Source organism: Seriola dumerili, unplaced genomic scaffold (genome assembly GCF_002260705.1).
Source record: "Seriola dumerili isolate Sdu_G_001 unplaced genomic scaffold, Sdu_1.0 BDQW01000187.1, whole genome shotgun sequence".
Taxonomy (NCBI): Eukaryota; Metazoa; Chordata; class Actinopteri; order Carangiformes; family Carangidae; genus Seriola; species Seriola dumerili.
Window position 1 is genome coordinate 239,269 of NW_019174442.1, and position 20,348 is coordinate 259,616.

General features: G+C 40.8%; 1 protein-coding gene across 1 annotated transcript in view; it reads left to right on the forward strand.

Annotated features, from left to right (window-relative positions):
• Positions 1-828: 828 nt before the first annotated feature.
• The window catches only part of LOC111227403 (inactive phospholipase D5-like), a 47,007-nt gene continuing 27,487 nt past the window's right edge, over positions 829-20,348 (forward strand). The window contains 1 exon segment of the mRNA XM_022752853.1: positions 829-914. Within this exon segment, the coding sequence (XP_022608574.1) occupies positions 909-914 (6 nt within the window). The 5' untranslated portion in view covers positions 829-908.

Sequence of the window (20,348 nt, forward strand, 5' to 3'; positions counted from 1 at the left end):
AATAAGATATTTTCCTGGAAATTCCCTGTATTTCTAAATTAATTCATCTCAACCAATTATACTAGTAATGTGTGTATAATGTGTGTTTTAATCACATAGAGATTAATTAAGCAAGAGCAAGGGCAGGGTAGCCCACTGTGATGCACTGCAGGGTGAGAGGAGACAAGCGGGACAGGTGGATGGATGGACTGTGAAAAAAGAGGAGAGCCGTACCATTACTATGTATTCTCTTTTCCCTGACCCTCTCTGTTTCTATGTGGGAGAACAGAGAAATGTGAGCTTTCCATTAAACGGAGAGGGTGGGGAGATATCGAGGGAGGGAGGGAGGGAGGGAGGGAGGGAGAGAGAGAGAGAGGGAGAGAGTTAGAAGGAGGTGGACAAACACATGATACTAAGAGACGATAGGAGAGGAGGAAAGTGAGACAGATAGGAGAAGGGAAGAAAGGAGGGAGGACAGGAAGCATAAAGAGCGCAGAATGAGATGATAGAAAAAGTGTGAACAGAAGATAGATAGATAGATAGATAGATAGATAGATAGATAGATAGATAGATAGATAGATAGATAGATAGATAGATAGATAGATAGATAGATTCATGTTAAGACTTAGGTGTGTCCTTTTCTGTTAGAGTTTTCATTCATATAACATCAGGAGAGGCTAGGAGGAGCAGCACTTTCTCTCTCCAACACACACACACACACACACACACTCATCTCACAGACATACACGTGCATTTACAAACACCATCACACACATTTTCGCTGTGGAGAGCGACAGACTCTCCTCCTGGGGAAGAGATAGATTTTACAGCCAAAGCTACAGACACGCACTCACTTTGTGTTTCCCTCATCGCACACACCCAGAGAAGCACGTGTGTTTCCTAGTGGACGAGCAACAGAGGGATGCGCCATGAAGGTGAGCTCACCTTACTATAAATTTGTTCAATTTTCATGTGTGTGAGTGTGTGAGTGTGTGTGTGTGTGTGTGTGTGTGTGCGTGTGTGTGTGTGTGTGTGTGTGTGTGTGTGTGTGTGTGTGTGTGTGTGTGTGTGTGTGTGGTGTAACTGTTACTGGGCTAGAAATATTTCAATGTACTGTGTGTACTGTATCTTGTATGCGAGTCCTTGCAGCACCGTGCACACTCACTCAGATTTGAGTATATCAAGAAGGTGCTGATGCTGATCAACTTGTGATGATGTGAATATCGCATTCAGTGGCTAACACAGTTTGCTATGACTGCTGTACACCTGATAAACATGCCCATTGGGTAACATTGCAGGCAACCAACCTGTAAGCAGCAACACACACTTAGTGCAGCATCGCAGCTCCTTTAGTACTTTTATGACCTGTGAGGTGCATCTCTGACACTGAGCAGAGCCAGTGAGACTTTTATGTAATGAAAGTTATGATCCTTTTTTTTTTCCTTTTCATTCAGTGCTTTATTTGGCAGTGGGAGAAACATGGGTTCAGAGCTGCCTCTCATTTATTTATCTCTCCATTATGTGATTTGTACCTTTCTCTATAATCTCCTGGGCATTTCTTATGTTATTTTAAGCTTGTAGTGTAGAAGGAGGTGGTGAGGGTGTGATAAGGTGGTTGGTTTATGTATGTGGTTCTACTGTGTTGTTTTGCTGCACCTACACAGTAAAAGTAATGGCTAAGTAATGGATATGGCTTTGATTCAAAGGGTTACTTTTCTAGGAATTTCGGAAAACCGGCGAAGTAACAGATGCCTTTTTGATTGTATGTTGGATGATGGCGGTAGCCTAATGTATTGTAGCTGTACCACTGGGGAATGTATGATGTATAAACTCAGAGATAGATTCACCTTTGAATGCCTTGGAGGAAGCGCATGGTTGAGACATGTTTTGGTGCGTAGTTCCCTTACATGAATGTTTACATGCTTCAACAGCCACAGCAGCTCAAACTGTAGTTTCATATAATGGTTATATAATTTTTGGTAGGAATTTGTATGGATTTTTTAATGCTATCATTATTTATATATTACTCATTAGGAAGAATGCTAATGTACAGCTTATGATTACAAAGCATAACTTTCAACACTGATGTGTAATTTGTCAATAGAAAGTAATTAGAAGTAAATCAATTGATATTAGCTTGCAAACATAGTATAGTCATTTTTAGGAGATGTTTTTGGTATATGTTGCCTGACAATTAATGGAAAAAAAACTAAAAATGGAAATGCTAAAATGTGTTGGAGGTTTGAGGATTTAGAAATGGACAAGTTTACTTTTCAACTGTAAAATGTCTTGCTAAGGATTTAGCTTAGTCACTGTTCTTTGAAAAAGAAATTTGAGGGATCCTCCCAAAAAATTACTGTCAGAATCCAGTAAAAAAAAATCCAATATGAGCCGGGGTATAGAAAGGTGAATTATGCCTGAACTGAATACAGGAGGACAGCCAGACTAAGCTCGCCCAGTGGCACCTCACTCTGAACTGGTCAGCTCTCATTGGCTGTTTAAGAGTGAACCACTGCTCAGTGCACAACTTACTGTAATATCTTTTTACTGTAATTTTATCCAGTGTGTGATATCAGATTATAGCAGACAACTACAAATCAGCCCAAGACCTTTACAGCTTGCTTTTGTCTTTATCATTACTCTTTCTTTCCCACCATCTTTCTCTTTGATTCTTCCTCTCTGTCTCTGTCCCTTTCTGTTTCCTGGTCCCATCAGTCTTTCAGCCTGGGTGCACAGAGCACTGCCTGACAAGTGGGCTGCTGGGTCAAACTGGGCTGTTCAAGTCTGACCTACTACACTCAGACTGTCTATCTGTGGGGAGGAGGGGAGGGGAGATAGTGATGGGAAGGGAGAGAGTTCAAAAAAAGGAGAAGTAAAGAAACAATGGGAGCTGACAAAAGAGAAGAGAAGAGAAGAGAAGAGAAGAGAAGAGAAGAGAAGAAAAGAGAAGAAAAGAGAAGAGAAGAGAGAATCTTTCATAATTGTGCTCACAGACAGCATCGGTATGCTGGGTACACAGACACACTCCCACATCAGTGCACATGCACACACACACGCACAAACACACACAAACAGACCCAGAAGCCATTAGACCATGTTGCAAAGCGCCTGCAGAGACTGGAGCCCAAACACCTGAAATGGTATCCATGGCAACCAAACTACTGGCTGCTGCACGTTAGTCAAAAACAGTGGGACAGAGATCCAGAGTCAGTGCATTCACTGTGCGTGATATTTCTTCAAAGACAGGTCATTCTGGCCAGACCTCAGTTCGTCAGGAGGCTTGTTTACATTGAAGCTCGGAGTAGCTGAAGTTCGGGGTTAGAGGAGTCTGACTCGCTGCATGTACACTGCAGAGATATACTTCCTTTCAACAAGTGGTAGACCGAGCTAACAAGCTGCTTAGTATTTGACAGGTATTTGAACTGTGCATGAAGAAAAGGTGATTGCTACCTGGTGCAGATTGTGACTCCATATCTCCATGTGGCCATTTAAGCACTTTACATTTGACTAGAGAAGCAACATACCTTTTTCCACGGTTACTGTAATGTTAGTACAAAACCCAAATATTCCAGAAGAGGTTCTACATCCAAAATCTTGCCTGCCATCAGCCAATCAGCTATGCTATCTTTTGCCTTTGCTGGGCTGGTTTATTTTGATTCAAATCCAGATTCAGATGCAAATTAATTTGCTTTAAATATTTTTTACTGTAATGAATTCAGAGGACAGAGCAGAAGGATGCGCTCTCTGAGTGCTTAATAGTACAGCTGAATTACAGCATTTAATTGAATGTTGTTTTCTGATTAATGTACATGCTGTAACGAACATGATTATGAATGCGCTGTTGTGGTCTATGATTAGAATGTGTTTATGTTAAGTACAATGCACTTTTCAAAGTGCATTATGCATTTTTTATTTTTTTTCCCCTGTAGACTGAGTCTAATATAATTTCCCTTCTTGATCCTGTCAGTTAAGGACAGTGATCAGGCTCCTACCGATATGCTGAGAGAAAATCTTGGCTGGCTCTCTGTGTTGTTGCACTGTGGAAGAATGCCTCACATTATCATGGAAGCTCTGCTGGAAGAAAAGAGGGAGAGAAAATGCTAAGAAAATGTATTATGCAGTAGAAGCCTATGGAAGCTGGTTTGTGCCTCTTGGCTGTCACTCTCACAGATGTCCGAGGTTTGACATTCTGTCAAAGTATCATTTCAGCAGTGTGATGCAGAACAGGATGATTTAGTTGTTGTGTAGCCAGAGGTAAGCTATTGACAAGCTATGCAAGGGAATAATGTAAAATCCCTGGACCAAATCAAACTCTGATCTTGACCTGTACAGGAATTGATATTAGTCTGTCGTATAAGCTGGAGGACTTCTGCGATATTTATTTTCTGCATCTCTTTTTAATCCAAAAAGATAAATAGTTAGATGATAAGCCTATATTAATTAGTTTCCCTTAAGTCTGTGGTATACTACAAAAAGTTGTATAATATAACAGAGCTGACTTCAACCATTCCAAGCTGCCAAATCCAAAACCACAGATCGGACATGAAAGTCACATATTGGCAACCAAAATGTTGATATTGGTCAACTGGACCACGAACAAAAAGGTGCAGTTGAGCAGTCAACATGATGATGATCTTGAATAGTGCAATGTAATATTTAGTAAATCCATGGGAGCCTCCTCGCACTTGCAGGCGTTAGCTGATGTACAGTTTCACAGTGCGTGGCAGTGGCATGCTCTTGGATCAAAGCATCTCTCTCTCTCTCAATATCCCTCAATATCCTCAAAGACAATAACATAGACAGAATTCAGTCCAGTGTCAGTGTAGATCTAGACAGAGGTTATTGAGGTCTGAAAGTTCAAAGCCAGAGGAGCATGTGTCCGTGTTTCCCTCGGGAAACCCAGGAAACAAACCTGGAATCTTTTTATGCAGCTCATGTCCAAAAACAAAGATTATTTCCATCTTCTGCCTTAACAGTAAAAAAGGACATCTGTGTCTTACTGGCTCACATGCTTACACATGCACGCATGCACACATGCACACACACACACACACACACACACACACACACATAATCCATCTTGCACTAATAAGGGTTTAACCAGGCAAAACAAATGACACCTCTCAGAATATTACAACATCTAAGCAGAGAACTCACAGTTTGATTTATCAAAGCATTAATTATGTATGGACCGTTATTACACCAGATGCAGAGGAGAGGAGAGGAGAGGAGAGGAGAGGAGAGGAGAGGAGAGGAGAGGAGAGGAGGTTGACTTTTTACTGGTCATTGCTAAAAAGAGATTCACTCTGTAATTCTTCTTTGTTTAAATGACTTGAATAATCACTTTTTACAGAGTATAACATATCTTCTAAATTAGTGTATTGAGATGCATCAGCTTGACAGTTCTGACAATAGGGTGAAGCAGATCAAATTTCCCTACAGTGATAATACATCAGTATAATTTTACAGTTTTGTAGTTTTTGTCTGTGTGACAGATGGCATGTTGTGAAACTCGGGTTGTGAATTTTTAACAGCTGTAAATTCTGCAACCTCTTGAAGTCTGGGGTGTTCACGTCTGTGTGCTTCGAATACAGGCTCTTCCTTCGCATTCATGTCTGTGATAGTTGTCACACAGTTTTATTGTACGGAACGTAGTACAACAGTGAGAGCGCTCATCTACTTCAGCTTCTGCAATTTTCATTAACTGACACTTAAATTAACCAGGGGAGATATACATGTAGAGAGAGAGCAGCAGTTAGTCAAAAAGATGTGCCATTATCTTTGAGAAAATGATTAATGGGAACAGTGGGTTTGCAAATGAAATCTTTGGGTGTATTTTAAACCTCTTACAAAACAGCTCTTTCAGACTTGTCATAGCAGGAAAAAAAGCACAAGTGGAACTACAGTAATAACATTAACGATGGCTCTGTTGCATTCATGTGCCTTATTATGTGATCTGCCATGCATGATAACAAGGGTCTGGTACTGGCAGAACTACATGGGATGCAGCCATTATTAAAAGACTAATTAAGAGACTATTCTCCAAAGTTGAAGTCCCTGTGGAAACAAAATGTACTAAAATGTACCTTCAGACAACACCCAACTGATTGGCCTGATTCAGAGCGCTGAAGAGTGCAGAGTAATTTCAGACACTTACAGACTTGAAAAATGTGAAACTGTCCCCTAATGTTAATAATTATACCTGTGCTTCTCATGCCATGTTTAAATGTTGTTGATGGGATGACAACATTGATGATGATACTGTTGGGTCTGCTCCGTTAGCTGCTCCAGTGTCAGTTCCCTGGTATTGTGCAGGGTGACTCATGACTTACTGAACCACTTCAATGGAACTGAGTCATTATTACAGTTACCTGCTCTGACAAATGAAAATGTCCACAGAGAGAAATGTCTAAAACCTTAGACAGCCTGGAGGTTCCATTTATTTTTCCTCGTTCAAAGATTTAATGATAAAAAAAATTGCTTCACTGAATTGGAGGAGGACTATTTGGTATACTAGCTTATACTCACTTATATTACAGCAGTTACAGACAGGATGATGCATTTGTTTATTCATTATGACAGTAAAAGAAATTGTTACTCATAGCAGTAGTACTGTAAAAAGATCAATTTTCACTCTTTAAATGGAGTAGTTTTCAACATGAGCTGCAATACATTTTAATATATTTGATCTTCTAATCTGTCAGTCAGCTGTTCATCCTTCCTTCTATGGGTAACTTATTAAAAAAGAGAAAGGAAATTAAAAGATGTGACCCTGTCTTTGTCTCCAAGGGGCAGAGCAATTTTACATGCTGTTAAAAATTTTATTCATATTTTCAGTAGCCACACCTGGAAGTGGCTCGGCAGTATGTGCAGGTGATTCAGGTTTATGTGTTGCAGTGTTATTATCAGTGCAGAAAACACTAGTGATTTTAAAGTTAGCTCCCTGTCCTGGTGTTAACTCTGCTGCTAAACTTGCTGATGTGCCAGCTCATTATGTGAGCATCAGCAGCGCCCGTGCAAGCATGAGTGTAAGAAGGCCAGAGACACAGAAAGCTGACAGTCTGTCAGGGCCATACACAATAAAATTCCTGTCATGCACTCTGCTCAAGGTAAAAAGTAGCATCAAGCAAAAACAAATGCATCAGTGTGTAACAGTACAGACTGTTCTACAGTACACGATAGACAAGTGTCGAGTGTGTCTTCAGTTGTTTAGTTAATTTGTGGTAACATTTTAACAAGCATTTACAGCCCTGATAGCTGCTCTTTATCTTTGCTGGTATTTGGTCACAAATTTAGACACGTTTGAATTCTGACTTAATGATGATGTCAGATGAAAAGTTATTTCATCACAAAAGTTATTACCATTTATCCTGAGGGGAACATGAATGTGTACGTATCAAATTTCATGCCAGTCCATTGGATATTTGTTGAGATGTGTAATTCAAAACCACAAATGCCAGCCTCATTGAGGTGGGAACCTCATTGTAGAGGAGAAGTCACGGATCCTCATAGAGGATCAGCAAAGTTGTTAGGGTTCATCCTCTGGGGACCACGAATGTCTCTACTAATTTTCATGGAAAGCGATTTAATACTTGTAGAGATACATCAGTTTGGACCAAACAGATGGAGCGATCAACCGGTCAGACAGCCAACACTTCCATCATCAGAAGAACTAAACAGTGTGATAACTTAATATCTAAAGGTCTGTTTTCTAATCTGATGCCATGACATAATCAATTGAAGAGGCATTTGGAACTTCTCCATCCTCTCTCACACACACGTCCACACACACATCCACACAAATGTATTGTTGACAGGCAGACGGCACTACACAGACACCCAGACATATAAGCAACTCACACCAGGACCAACAAACACTTACAAGCACTGTTCCTGTCAGCTGACACATTGTCAAAGAGCTGCTGTGGGGTTTTAATTTGTGTTAGACAGACACACACTTTATTGTAATTGCATACACACAGACAAGCACCCAAAGTACAGATGCAAGGATGCACAGACAAAGAAAATGCTGTAAAAGCTGTAAGTTCTTCATTAAAGCTATAGGGGCTACAAGTCTCTGAAGTCCTGGTGAAGAGCTGTTGCTCAGCTGTATTTTAGCTGCACTGCAGATATTGTGCCGAATCCCCTTCAGGAGAGCAGTTCATCTCTCTGTCCGTAAGGTGATAACTTTATTTGACTATAAAATAAAAAATAAAAAAAAACTCTGACCTTGATTCAGGCAAAAAGGCAAAGTGTCGTGGTTGTGAAGGGTGTGCATGTGTTTGTTTATGTATATTTGTGAATGCATCTGTTCGGAGAGTTTTTGTTCAACTTCTACAATCAAAAGAATTCCTTTCAAATACAAATACAAGACATATTGTTTTGATCATTAGTTAGCTGATATCCTGTTTTTAAATCTGTTGATAATGTCTTCGCTCTGAGTCCAGTCAAATTAAATCAAACAAGAGGAAACACACATCTGAGCCTTTATTGTCAATCGATTCATGTCTCCCTCTCTCTCTGTCTTCTTTGTTCCCTGCCATTGTGATAATTTAGCCAAGGCCTGTGGCTTGTCAGGGGATCAAGCCCAAGCAGCTCGACTGGCAGAGCTTTAATAAAACGCTTTTGGCTCAGAAAGAATGTGTGTGCCTGAGTGTGTGTGTGTGTGTGTGTGTGTGTGTGCATTGGGGAGGGTACTGAGTAAACCAACCTCTGTCTATATACACCAGCTGAGCCAGTGTAATTGAACATTCTGCTGATTCCACCACAAAAACATACACACACACACACACACACACACACAACTAATGCACAAGTGGTGAAGTGTAGCTGGTAATGTCGTGAGCAGAGGCAAAAGGATACAGTCTCTATTATAGACATGCAGAAGAGAGCAGGAAACACCACTAGATGGTCGGAAGTGTGGAGAAAAATGAAGACGTCTGTAAAAACATCTACTTTTTAGTAAGACGAGAACACTGAGGTAGCTATAGTACTGAAGTCAACAAAAAGCACATATCTCATGTATCGCTACACCAGCAGCAGCATATCGTAAGAGTGACACCATAGTTATATTATTGGTAGCTTGGAGTATCAGTTATCAGCTGCCAGCTGTTCAATACTGTATATTTGTTTTCAAATTCAGGGCAAACCTGTTTCATTTCCTCCTATCTCCTCTAACAGGCAGGATAAACACAGAAAATAGAGACTACGCAGTTTGGCTTTACTTAAACTCTACTATCAACAGCACAGACTCTTGGAGGGTCAAAAGAAGCAGAGACAATAAACTCCTGATACATAATTTCCTCAGTCTTACTGCTGAATCAGCAAAAGCTGAAAAAAAAGTCTTTCCCTACATATTTCTAAATACTAAAATAATTAATTCTAAAAAAGTGTCAGAGGTGATAAAATCATTTATGGATGCAGAACAGTGTGGTTCCTACACAGCCAGCAGTTTAAAGACTGGACAGAGAGGAAGGCTTGGACAGGGTTGACTGGATGGAGCGACAGGAGGTTGATTGGGTGGGTTAACAGTGGTCTCAGGTCTCATCATGGTCAGGAGGGCTCTCATGTCGTTTTAATGGGACTGTAATTGATATATTGATTTTGAGAGCCCAGCTGGGATCAATGGGCACAGCTGTTTGCAAAGGAGGGAGACATGAAGAGACAGGCAGCGGGAGACAGAAGATGTGCATGACAGTGGCTGAGATACGGTTGTAATGGCTGTAATAACGGATAGCAATGACATGTTACTGATAATCTACACGACACGAGTTTCAGAGTATGCACTGGAATGCTAGCAGGCGGAGTCTTATATAAAAGGTTTGATACATAACAAATGGTCATTGTTCATTGTTGACATCTTCAAGTCCTCGATGCATAGACATAAGCTGAAATAATGCAGGTGCAAAGAATTCTTGTGAAATAAATAACAGCCTTGCTCAGACTGTACAACCCTTTCATGGCAAAGTAAAGGTCACTCAGACTCAGTGGGGATGTTCTGCAACAAACTATTGTAGCGCACGATGGGTAAAATGTCACCATTTGGGTTTTAAAGGTTGAGTTCACCCAAATTAATGTTGTCTAGCCATGCAGATAGTTTCCGATTTATATGAACAGGTTTTGAGAGAACCTCCCTTCACTCCAAAATTCAGTGGAGGTGAGTGGTTTTTGTTTGTGGTGCACAAAAGAAGAGCAACGGGTCAATGCCCTGCACATTTTAGATTTTTTGTTTGTTTGAGCTAGGCTACCCGATTCCCTCCATTTCCTGTCTTTATGCTAAGCTAAGCTAATCAGCTACTACAGACATGGGACAGGTACTGTTCTTCTCATCTAACTAACCAGTGTATTTCCCAAAATGTTTGCGATTACATGTGATGTGATTACATCATAAAATAAACAATAATACCTGTAATATAGCATAATACAACATTCTATTAGGAAAGGTGTGCTTTACTTCCATGGGTGTTTAATACTAAAGTGATTATTGGAGTGGAAGAGCATAAGGAAACACATAATACCTTAGCAGGCAGTGAAAGAGATAAAATAAGATCAGGGGGGCAAAGGGTCAAAGTACTGTACGTGATAAACAGTACAGTTGTGCAGTAGTCTGCTTTGTGAGAAACTGGGTCATGGCAACAGGAGTGAGGACCTAAATATAGAAACAGAGACTCAACTGGTAGAGTAACAGGATGTTTACAAAGTTCAGATATCAAATAAACAGGCAGTGGGCAAGCAGTCACACCAGACAAACAATTTACAGGAAGCATGTCAGCAACATGCCGAAGTTAGGTTCCTGTCCTGGTGTTAACTGAACTTCTGGATGAGCTGCTGTGCCAGCTCCTCACTGTGAGCATCAGCATCCCTGGTGACACAGAAAGCTGACGGACTGTCAAGGCCATAGACACAATAAAATTCCTGTCATGCACTCCACTCGAGGTGAACAGTAGCAGCAGGCGATAGCAAAGGTATTAGTGTCTAACAGGACAGACTGTTCTACAATAAAGGATAGACAAGTGCCAAATATCTCTTCAGTAATGGTAACAGATTAAGAGGCTACAGCCATGCCAACTGCTCCATGGGGCTGTACTAAAACGCAGTGGTGCTTTGAGCTAAATGCTAACATCAGCATGCTAACATGCTCACATGACAATATCAGCATGCTGATATTTAGCAGGTATGTTTACCATAGTGTAGCATGATAGCATGTAAACATTAACTACATTGCTGTCAGTGTTAAAGGTGTTCAAGGTGTGATCATTTTGTAGCCATCTTTTTGTATAAGGTAATAGGCCTATTGTCCACAACAGCTTAAACTGCAGCCTCCAAGCTTGAATCAACAGCTCTTAAACAAAAACTGAACATTGAAACCTCCATGAAGGAGGATTTAATCCAGAACTTAACTGCATTCATTCTAGCTAGGTGTTCCTAATAAACTGACAGCTTAGTGTATAATTGCACTAGAATGCCAACACCAACATATCTACCACCAAACCAACAAAGGATTCACCCTCTAGAGAGCAGGTATTCAGGACACAAGCATGTGGGAAGAGTTCAAATGTTGCACAGCAGCTCAGGACAGACTATTACTGCTGATAAATGGCTGACATCAAGTCTGACTCGAGAAGTGGAATGATAAATGTCATCTTAGTTTTCTCTATCCACTTAAACACTGTTGTTGTTTTCATCATGAAAGTCTCAGGGCTGCTTGCTATACAGGGTACCACAAAAACACTGCAGTATTTTACTCAAAAATCAACTTTGCCCCCTGCTTTTAAATCATTTCAACTCAGGTTCTTACACACAAACACACTCAAAATGAACACTTTGGCCCGAAAGTGAACACACACACACACATAAACACTGAATTGCCCGCTCTGTGTCTTTAACTGTCAGAAAGGTGAGAACACATAAATTCACTCTCACTGAAACCCTGCGTGGCCGTAATTCTTTCTTCTCAGAGGATCTAAGAATCAATAGGAGTCTGGATTTCACAGCAGCACACTACACGTTCTGCCTATAACTTTAAATTCATCAACTTGTCATGCTTTGATCCTTTCTTTGTGAATCACTTCTTCCTGTCTCACACACACAAATACTTGTAGCATTTTTGGAGCGTATGTCCTCCTTTGCGGGTCAGTGCCGACGTTTATCTTCAGAGGTGAACACTGACCTTTCTCTGTTAAGTCAGTTATTGAAAAGGTCAGGCAAAAGGTCAACAGTGAGGGAGGGACAGACCGAATGTTAGTAGTTGGTAGTTAGTGGTAGTTAGTAGTAGTTAGTAGTCCCTGTATGCAGTACAGCCATTTCATTAACAAAAGCTAAAAAAAAAAGAAGAAAAAAAAAGAAAAAAGCCAAATGAGAACTCATCTGTGGTACAAAATGTGTGATTTATATTGTGTCAGTTTTTGTGATAGATGATGAAAGCTGTAAGTAGGTCATCACTGAGTTTCTAAATCACTTATCACACCCATTGAACAACCCTTAATCAATCCTGATTGGCTGGGACACACGTATCCTTGTCCAACCAGAGGCTGTAGATGCATTGTCACTTGATCACAGAAACCAAAAGGTGCATCAGTCACAGTCCCTCTTGTCAGTCCTTCAGACATCAATAACTCTCTGGTCCAAACGGACTGTCAGTGAGGATACATTCTGCGACCAGTGGGCTGCAATTGAAATCATAAATTACAGTTTTCATTGCTACAGAGCGTTTTTCTGCACGAACAGCACACATAAGCTATACAGCATCTGCATCCCGGCCTCCCTTGTCAAAACATGACATAGCGGATTAAACTGGATGATGTATAATTTCAGCAAGCCTCTGAACAATCCAATGTGATAACCTTCAGTGCCGACGAGTCCCCAAGTGGGAATCAGGGAATAGATCCAGGGATGAAGGGATAGAGAGGATAGAGAGATGGACTGAACAGATTGCGAGATGGGAGCACAGCTCACAGCTGAGCAGGGAATGATGAGTTTTTGGGGTTTTTTTCTTTAAAGAGTGTAGTTGTAAGGGTTCATCAGATTGTCAGAGTAAATCTGGGGGAGATTGGAGCTGCTGGGACTGTTTAGCTCCAAGTCGATCGTCCCCAGACTGCCTTTAGGAGTGATGGATGTCCTTGCCTTCAGTTTTTACAGAGGAATAGAGTCTCTAATTGGCACAGAAGCAATTCAATTTAGAACAACTTTATTTATCAGCCTCAGAGGCAGAGGAACATAGGAATAAAGCAGGTTCATACTGTGCAAAAAGTCATTTTATTTACAAAGTCGTTTGTCACATAAATTAAATCGAGGGACACAAAACAAATGTATACAGCATGAAATATGACAGTGTCAGCTCCAAGAAATAGGATAAGTGTGTGTGCGTGTGTGTGTGTGTGTAGATGAGAAGTTGAGAGTTACAGCGTGTTAACTGTGCTGAAGTGACACAGTATGTGATTAGAAATTCTTCCCTAATTGCTTTTAATAAAAGCTGTTTCAAGCTCACTTATTACTGTAAAGCTGCTCTCATCAGTATTTTTATATTAACAATGGCTATGACTTTGTGTAATGTGAAAAGAGTTGCTTATAGTGATGATCCCACAGAGAATTATCACCCAACTCCACATTTCCCTGCAGGCAGTTGTTTCAGTGAGTTACAGTTCGTTGTTAAACTGTCAGGCCTGCAGCTGCAGCTTTACCGTCTTGGTTCACTCTCCCAGCGTTTGGTTTCAGTCACAGCATGTCACAACTGCTGTAGCAGTACAGATAGATTGGACCCAAATATGAACAGTTTCAATACTTTGATAGTGAAATTCAGGCTTACAGGAAGACAAGATGATCAAGCTGGCAGGTGAGAACACAGGTAGGCAGAGGGACAGGAAAATACACAAGGTTAACACAAGGAAAAGTAAGCATGAAGCGTAGGTGAAAGCGGCAGTTACAGTATCTATACTGACTGGGGGTGATGATTAAAAAAAAGGAACACGTGTGTGAATGGGCGGGGAGTATGTGGGGAAGGAGAGAGGAAAAAAAAATCCGGGGACATCTGGTAAGCAGAGGGCTGGGGAGATGAAGGGACAGACATGGCCAGGGAAAAGGGAGCGGGGGGCTGCAGATCCAGGGACGAGGGGGAACTGAGGAGCAGATCGTGACACAGCAGGCAGCTGTTTTGATCAAGAAAGCTTTAAAAGCACTACTTGCTCAGCACTAATCTGCACATTAACAGAGTTAGCAACAAGCTGGCGACCAGAGTCTAGCATTTAACAGCTAAAGAACCACATTTTTCCCTCAGCACATAGTGGAGACCAAAACAGAGCTACAAGGAGAAGGAATATTGGACTGAAATTCAGGAGGACATTCTATTGTTGCTTAAAATGTTTGCCCACAAAATGTTGACATCAGTTTTATAAGCTTGTTGTTGAAATCAGGTAATGTAAGTTGAAGGATCAGGTATTGTTATGCGATTGCAGTGCCACAGGATAAAAGTTTTCTCCTTGGACATTCAACCGTCAAGTGATCTGCTGATAGAGAAAACACAGCGCACAAATCAGGGATTCATCTCTGTGGTTAATGCCTGCAAAGAGCAGCAGCCGAGTGTACAGCATTGTAGAGAGTGATGAATGCAAAGAGGTACTACAGAGATGAGATTGCATTCAGATTTATAACTTTACTTTCATTTTTTTTCATCATTATATGCCACAGAGGAAAGAAGAACATTTGCAGAGTGAACAGAAGAAGAAAAAAAAAAAAAGGCTGTTTTGTCTAGAATTAGTAGAAATGTTGTGATGTTTGTCTCAAATCACAGAATCGTGTCAGTTATAGTAAGATACTGTCTGGCTTTAAAAGATCCTATCCTATACGTTTCAGGATCTGAGATGGTTTGTGTCTTTACTGTGAGGAGGAATTTTGTGACCCTGTTGTTTTAGCTGAAGGGTATTAAAGTAAAGCATGCGATGTGTTGGCTCTTTCAGTATTCCAGATCACACCCTCGTCCTGTGTGTGTACCCGTCTTAAAGATGGATGATGTTCCTGCTGTATTGGTTGGAACCAATAATGTCATATGTTTTCAGACTCAAAGTGTAAAAGACAGAAGCTGGCGTTAAGCCAAGCACCGCTTCTGTTAGCAAAAGCTTTTAAACACACATGGCTGTGCACAGGCAGACAGGCAGACTCTGCAGCAAAGTGAATAATGGTGTAAGTTTATATACATTTACTAAAGGACTTTATCGAGAAAGTCAGTCAGCAGACAATGTATAGAAAATCTATAGGGGAAAATAAAAGGATTCATTACACAAGTCTTGTCCATAATAAAAATCCCATCACCCACTTTTATGACCAGAAGCAGTCGGCCATCTGGACCCTTGGGTGCATCACAATGTATTTTTAATCACATCTGAGCTTGTAAGATCAAAAAACGGACACAGTGTATAATTAACATAAAGCAAAGCAGAGCAATAAAAAAGGTAAAATGAAGGGACATGTGAAAACTCATGAATAATAAATAAGTGGCAGAGCATAACAAATGCAGAAGCCTCCAGACAGGGCACGATGGGGGGAACTGGATGGTGTGATGAGTTTAAAAATGAAATGAATCATATGTTGTGGCCTTCACAATCCTTACATCTCAACCCAGCTGAGCACCTATGGAAGACTGTGGACCTCTGTGTTCAACAGCACTTGCCAGCAGCATTTTTGCAGCAGGATCAATACTCGTCCCTGCAGTGCAGTTCAGGGACTTGGATGAAAAGGAGCATCGATGCGAGTGGTGGTCCAACACTTTTCTGAGATGGGTTTTCCTTTAATTTGTCACACAGTTGACTCATTAAGTGAAGCATAGTGAAATATGGCCACCAAGAAACTGCTTAGTAACCGTGGTTCTATACCTCTGAATAACTGCCCATTTCGGATTTGTTCAGCAGCTGAAACGAGACACGATCTAGGACCAGTTCCATAGTTAGATAGAAATACTCTGGTGACATTGTTATAAGTAAATATAAAGTATGTTACATGTTGTTGGTTAAATAAATCAAGGCTATAGGTTTCTAGTAACAGTTCCTGTTCCACAGTCATCAACACAATAGTGAGCAGATCCATGAATGTGCAAGACTTGACAGAGCTGTCAAACAGACTGATAATGGAAAATCTTCAAAGACATGTAGCTCTGGGCTTCCAGCCATTACAAACCAAGCGCCAAGAATCTGGTCATCCATTCCTTCCTTTAATCTGACCATTGGCGTCAAGCGGAGATGATCACTACTGCTTCAAATTAACCAGAGATGGAAAAAGGGCCTTTGGCCAACCAGCTACTGCACTCTGTAATTCAGTGTCAACTAGGTTTTCTTTGTTGTCTTGAAGACATTTCCTACTGATCCAAACACTTCATCCTCAGTTGTTGTTCATGCTAAACTCTCATCGGGGCTTGATGCATGTCCAGTTGACCTTTGTCTTACTGCCTTGGAAGGCTGATAATTTTCATAAACATTGAACTCTTTCTCTGTTAAGGTGAGCCCTATTATTATGAAGTCACATCCTGATAAAGCTGCTGTGACTGTGCTTGAGTTAAGGGCAGAGTGACTGCTCATCCGGCTGGCAGAGCACTTGGAGCCCTGGTTTCACTCAGGAGACTCCAACAGACACCGAGATGAACTAAGAGCTCACTGTCTCTCTGGAGAGGAGCACTCAGTGTCACTTTCTATAAGGCAGGAGGAAGCAGTGGCTGAAAAGTGACAAAGCAATGACAACAGGAATGCAATAGCATACTGCCATTTCTTAGTATTTCTTAGTAGTTTTGGGTGCGTTAAGGGACTTAAAGGACTGTGATAAGGTATTCCTTACCCTCAAAAAAACTCTGAAAGGGAACCAGAGAAGTAGTGTCCATGTCATGTCATGCAATGCAATGCTCCACATATTTTTGGTGCTAAATGTCATCTCTACAGCTGTCAGTGATGACGCAGCATGATGATGATTTGTAGTCTTCAAAATTTTGATTTACTGCTCACTATTAAGTAAACTAGTGCCCATCACATAGGGAGTTGTGAATAAGTGAACAAGGGGATGATTTCGGACACGACACCTATCTACTGGCTGTACGGACATTAGTTCTTGACCAAGCGGCTATATTTGCCTGACATTTCCCTCATTCAGATTCGCCGAAGCTGAAATGTTTCAACTCAGATTTCCACAGCATAAACCCATCTCTCCATTGATGATATGCAATCGCACCACTTCTAAAAATTTTTGTCAACAAGATAGTTTCAGTACTTTAACCTATGCAAAACATATTTATGACAATAGTCTGCAACACCGTTCATATATGATTGTTTGGTGTAAACTCAACATGCACCAGCTATTGCTATAGTTCTTGATCCTCATGTGAACTTGCAGTGAAGCCACAAGCACAATGACACAGACAAGCTAAGAATGGCCATTTTTCAAACACTGTGCACGTAAAAAAAAAGATCACGCACACACAAATTCAGAAATGCGTTTTCTACTGTGCACCAATGTCATTACAAAGTCCCTTGTCAGTCTGTATTGCTTTCTGTGTCCATCACCTGTGTGCATACTCAGCGTTTCAAAATCAGAGTGACTGATATGTTCTCTCCTGTCTTTTGCTCGGTCTTTCATTTTAAAGTCCTGAATCTTGTATACATGTAAACACTTTGGTTAAACACTGAAAGCTTTTTAATCAGAGTCAATATCCTTTAACACCCATTCAACCTCCTTCATTTCAGTTTTGATTAATTTCCCTGGGACCATCCTCTCCCCACAGCCTTGGGTAAAACCTCGACTTCACCTTGATCACAGCCAGTAAAAAAGGACTTATGACACTTATGCCACCAGATGAAAGAGACAACTCTCTTTCAACCCATCCAGGTCTAAATCTACACAGCAATCTTTGAATCAAGCATGTAATCATCCAGCATCTCTTCATGTACGGACCACACTGTAGCACAAACAGGGCTGATAATATAAAGGAGTAAATAATTGGCTTAGGATCAAAACCTCTCAAAATCTCTCCACCAAAGTGGTTACTTGAAAAAAACCTGAGCCTGGACAGCCCAGTTTATCACTTCAATAGAGATCAGATGAGGATCTACCACTTGCATTAAATAGACTACAGTCAGAGAATCCAAAATTTTAGCAGCAGGGGGCAAATAAGTTGAGCTAATGCACTGACTTTTCACTTTTGATTGAAAGGGACTTACATACCTTTGTTATAACCAGCAGCTTTTTGGAGCCTGCATTTGAGGAGACGCTTCTGAAGCCACTTCCATCTAAACCTCAACATTCAGCAGTGGTGGCTGATCCTTTCATTGGGCATGAGGTTAAAACATTTCTAACTAAACCCACAAAACATCTGTAGTGATGTATGATAAAAAGGAAAAGTCCGCTAAATATAAGGCTACAGCCACCAGTCAGGTAGTTTGTCTCTGTCCGATGTAACCAAACATGTCTGAAGCTCACTGATTGACATGTTACATCTCAACCAAGAGAAAATCCAGCACATAACAGCCAGTAAAGTCGCACGTAGGCTGAGCTGGCTGCTTCCCCTGGCTTCCACTCTTTTTGCTAAGCTAAGCTAACCTCCTCCTGGCTATAGGCTAATAATTGGGTATATGAGTGATATCAATCTTCTCATCTAACTCGCTGCCAGAAAGCAAACAAGCCATTTCCCAAATTGTCGTTTGCTTTAGGGAGGACATGCCGGTCATCACCGACAGATAAACAACTGAACAGGAACATTATCACTCTGCTGAAGGTATACTCTATTTTCATTTGTGATACTTGGAATGATAAGGATAGAGTTAATACACTGAAAAGAGAAGAAACAGAGAAACGGGACAGAAATAGAAGAGATAGGACACAGACAGTAAACATTATGAACTACATCTCAACTCAATACAGAGAGCTAAGGAGAGATGGCAAGTGAGAGCAACCAGACAGTTTATTGGAAATGAAGTGTGTTCCAAGCATCAAAACACACACACACACACACACACACACACACACACACACACACAAGAAACTTGCCTCCTCAGCACTTAGACAGCATGACAGCACCCTGCCTGATATTGCTCTTTTACTGTCACTCATTCCACACCTCTGGCATTCAAAAACCTCTGTACATAAATAACCTGGATGCAGGGACACACAAACACTTAGAGCTACTGAATGGCTGCATCGTACCGTGTGTATAGATATAAATACTGGAAGCTCATAGCAGCCATGTTCGGAAAACACAGTGTTATAGCAACTTGGTTATTATTGCAGCTATTTTATCTTTATTAAACATTTAATGTCCCGTGAGACAGAGACATGGTAGACAAACCCGGGATGTACCACTTTACTGATTGATTTCAACCAATCAGTGGTGATGAATGCTGTTGCGATGCCAGTGGCCTTGGACTCGGGGATAGGGAGCTCAGCTCTGGATGTGTACAGCTCGTTTTTACTGGTGAGGAGATAAAATTCAATTTGAAGCTACTGTCACAAAAACACATAAATCCATTCTCTATACGTCACGAGCCAGCAGTGTAGAAACAATCAGACTGAAGCATTATAAAAATGTATCTTTTCCTTTCCCGCATTAAATGTTCCTGCATTTATCTACTTTGCTGCATTGTTCATTGTATCCAGATTCACTTGACTTAGTCATTTAATATTCATTTATCTCCACTGAGTGTTGCTTGAATGTGACAAATTAGTTGATGGTGTGTGTGGAGGAGACAGTGTTCAGCAGCTGTGTGAACATCATACATCACTTGAAAGTACACAAACGCTACAGTGTTAATCCACAGATAAACACAACCTTATGCAGTGCAGTCTCCAGATAATAAGTGAAAATAGCACTTCACTGGAAGATTACAAGACACCTATATCTCCAAGAACGACTCAGCACATTTAACATCTGCACACCCTGTGTTCAACCCCCGACCGCTCTCCTGTCTGTTGTATCGAGCTGCATGTCCCACTTTTTCCCTAAAGAGGATTACAATTCACCAAAACAGGAAACACATACTTGATTTTTATCAGTTGCGCAAGTTTCAATTGAAGTAAATGGAAAAAAAAAAAAAAGATTAGCAAGACCTGACAGATCGTACCAGTGTGGGCTGCTTGTGTTTTCTCCCAGTTTCCAATGAGATTGTTGATTGTGAAGACGACCTGTAACAAGTGAAAAAAAAAAAAAAACACTGTGACTCTGCTATATATTACAAAGTAAATAAAAGAATATCATATGGCCTGATCATGTATGATAGATACATTTGTCTTGTGTTAGCTGTGGTGATGCTCTCAACAGAAATCCAAAGCTACAATCAAAAGAATTATAGATCAAAACTGAAAATATAAGTTTCTACAGGGGGACTCCCATCAGCCCATTGAATCAA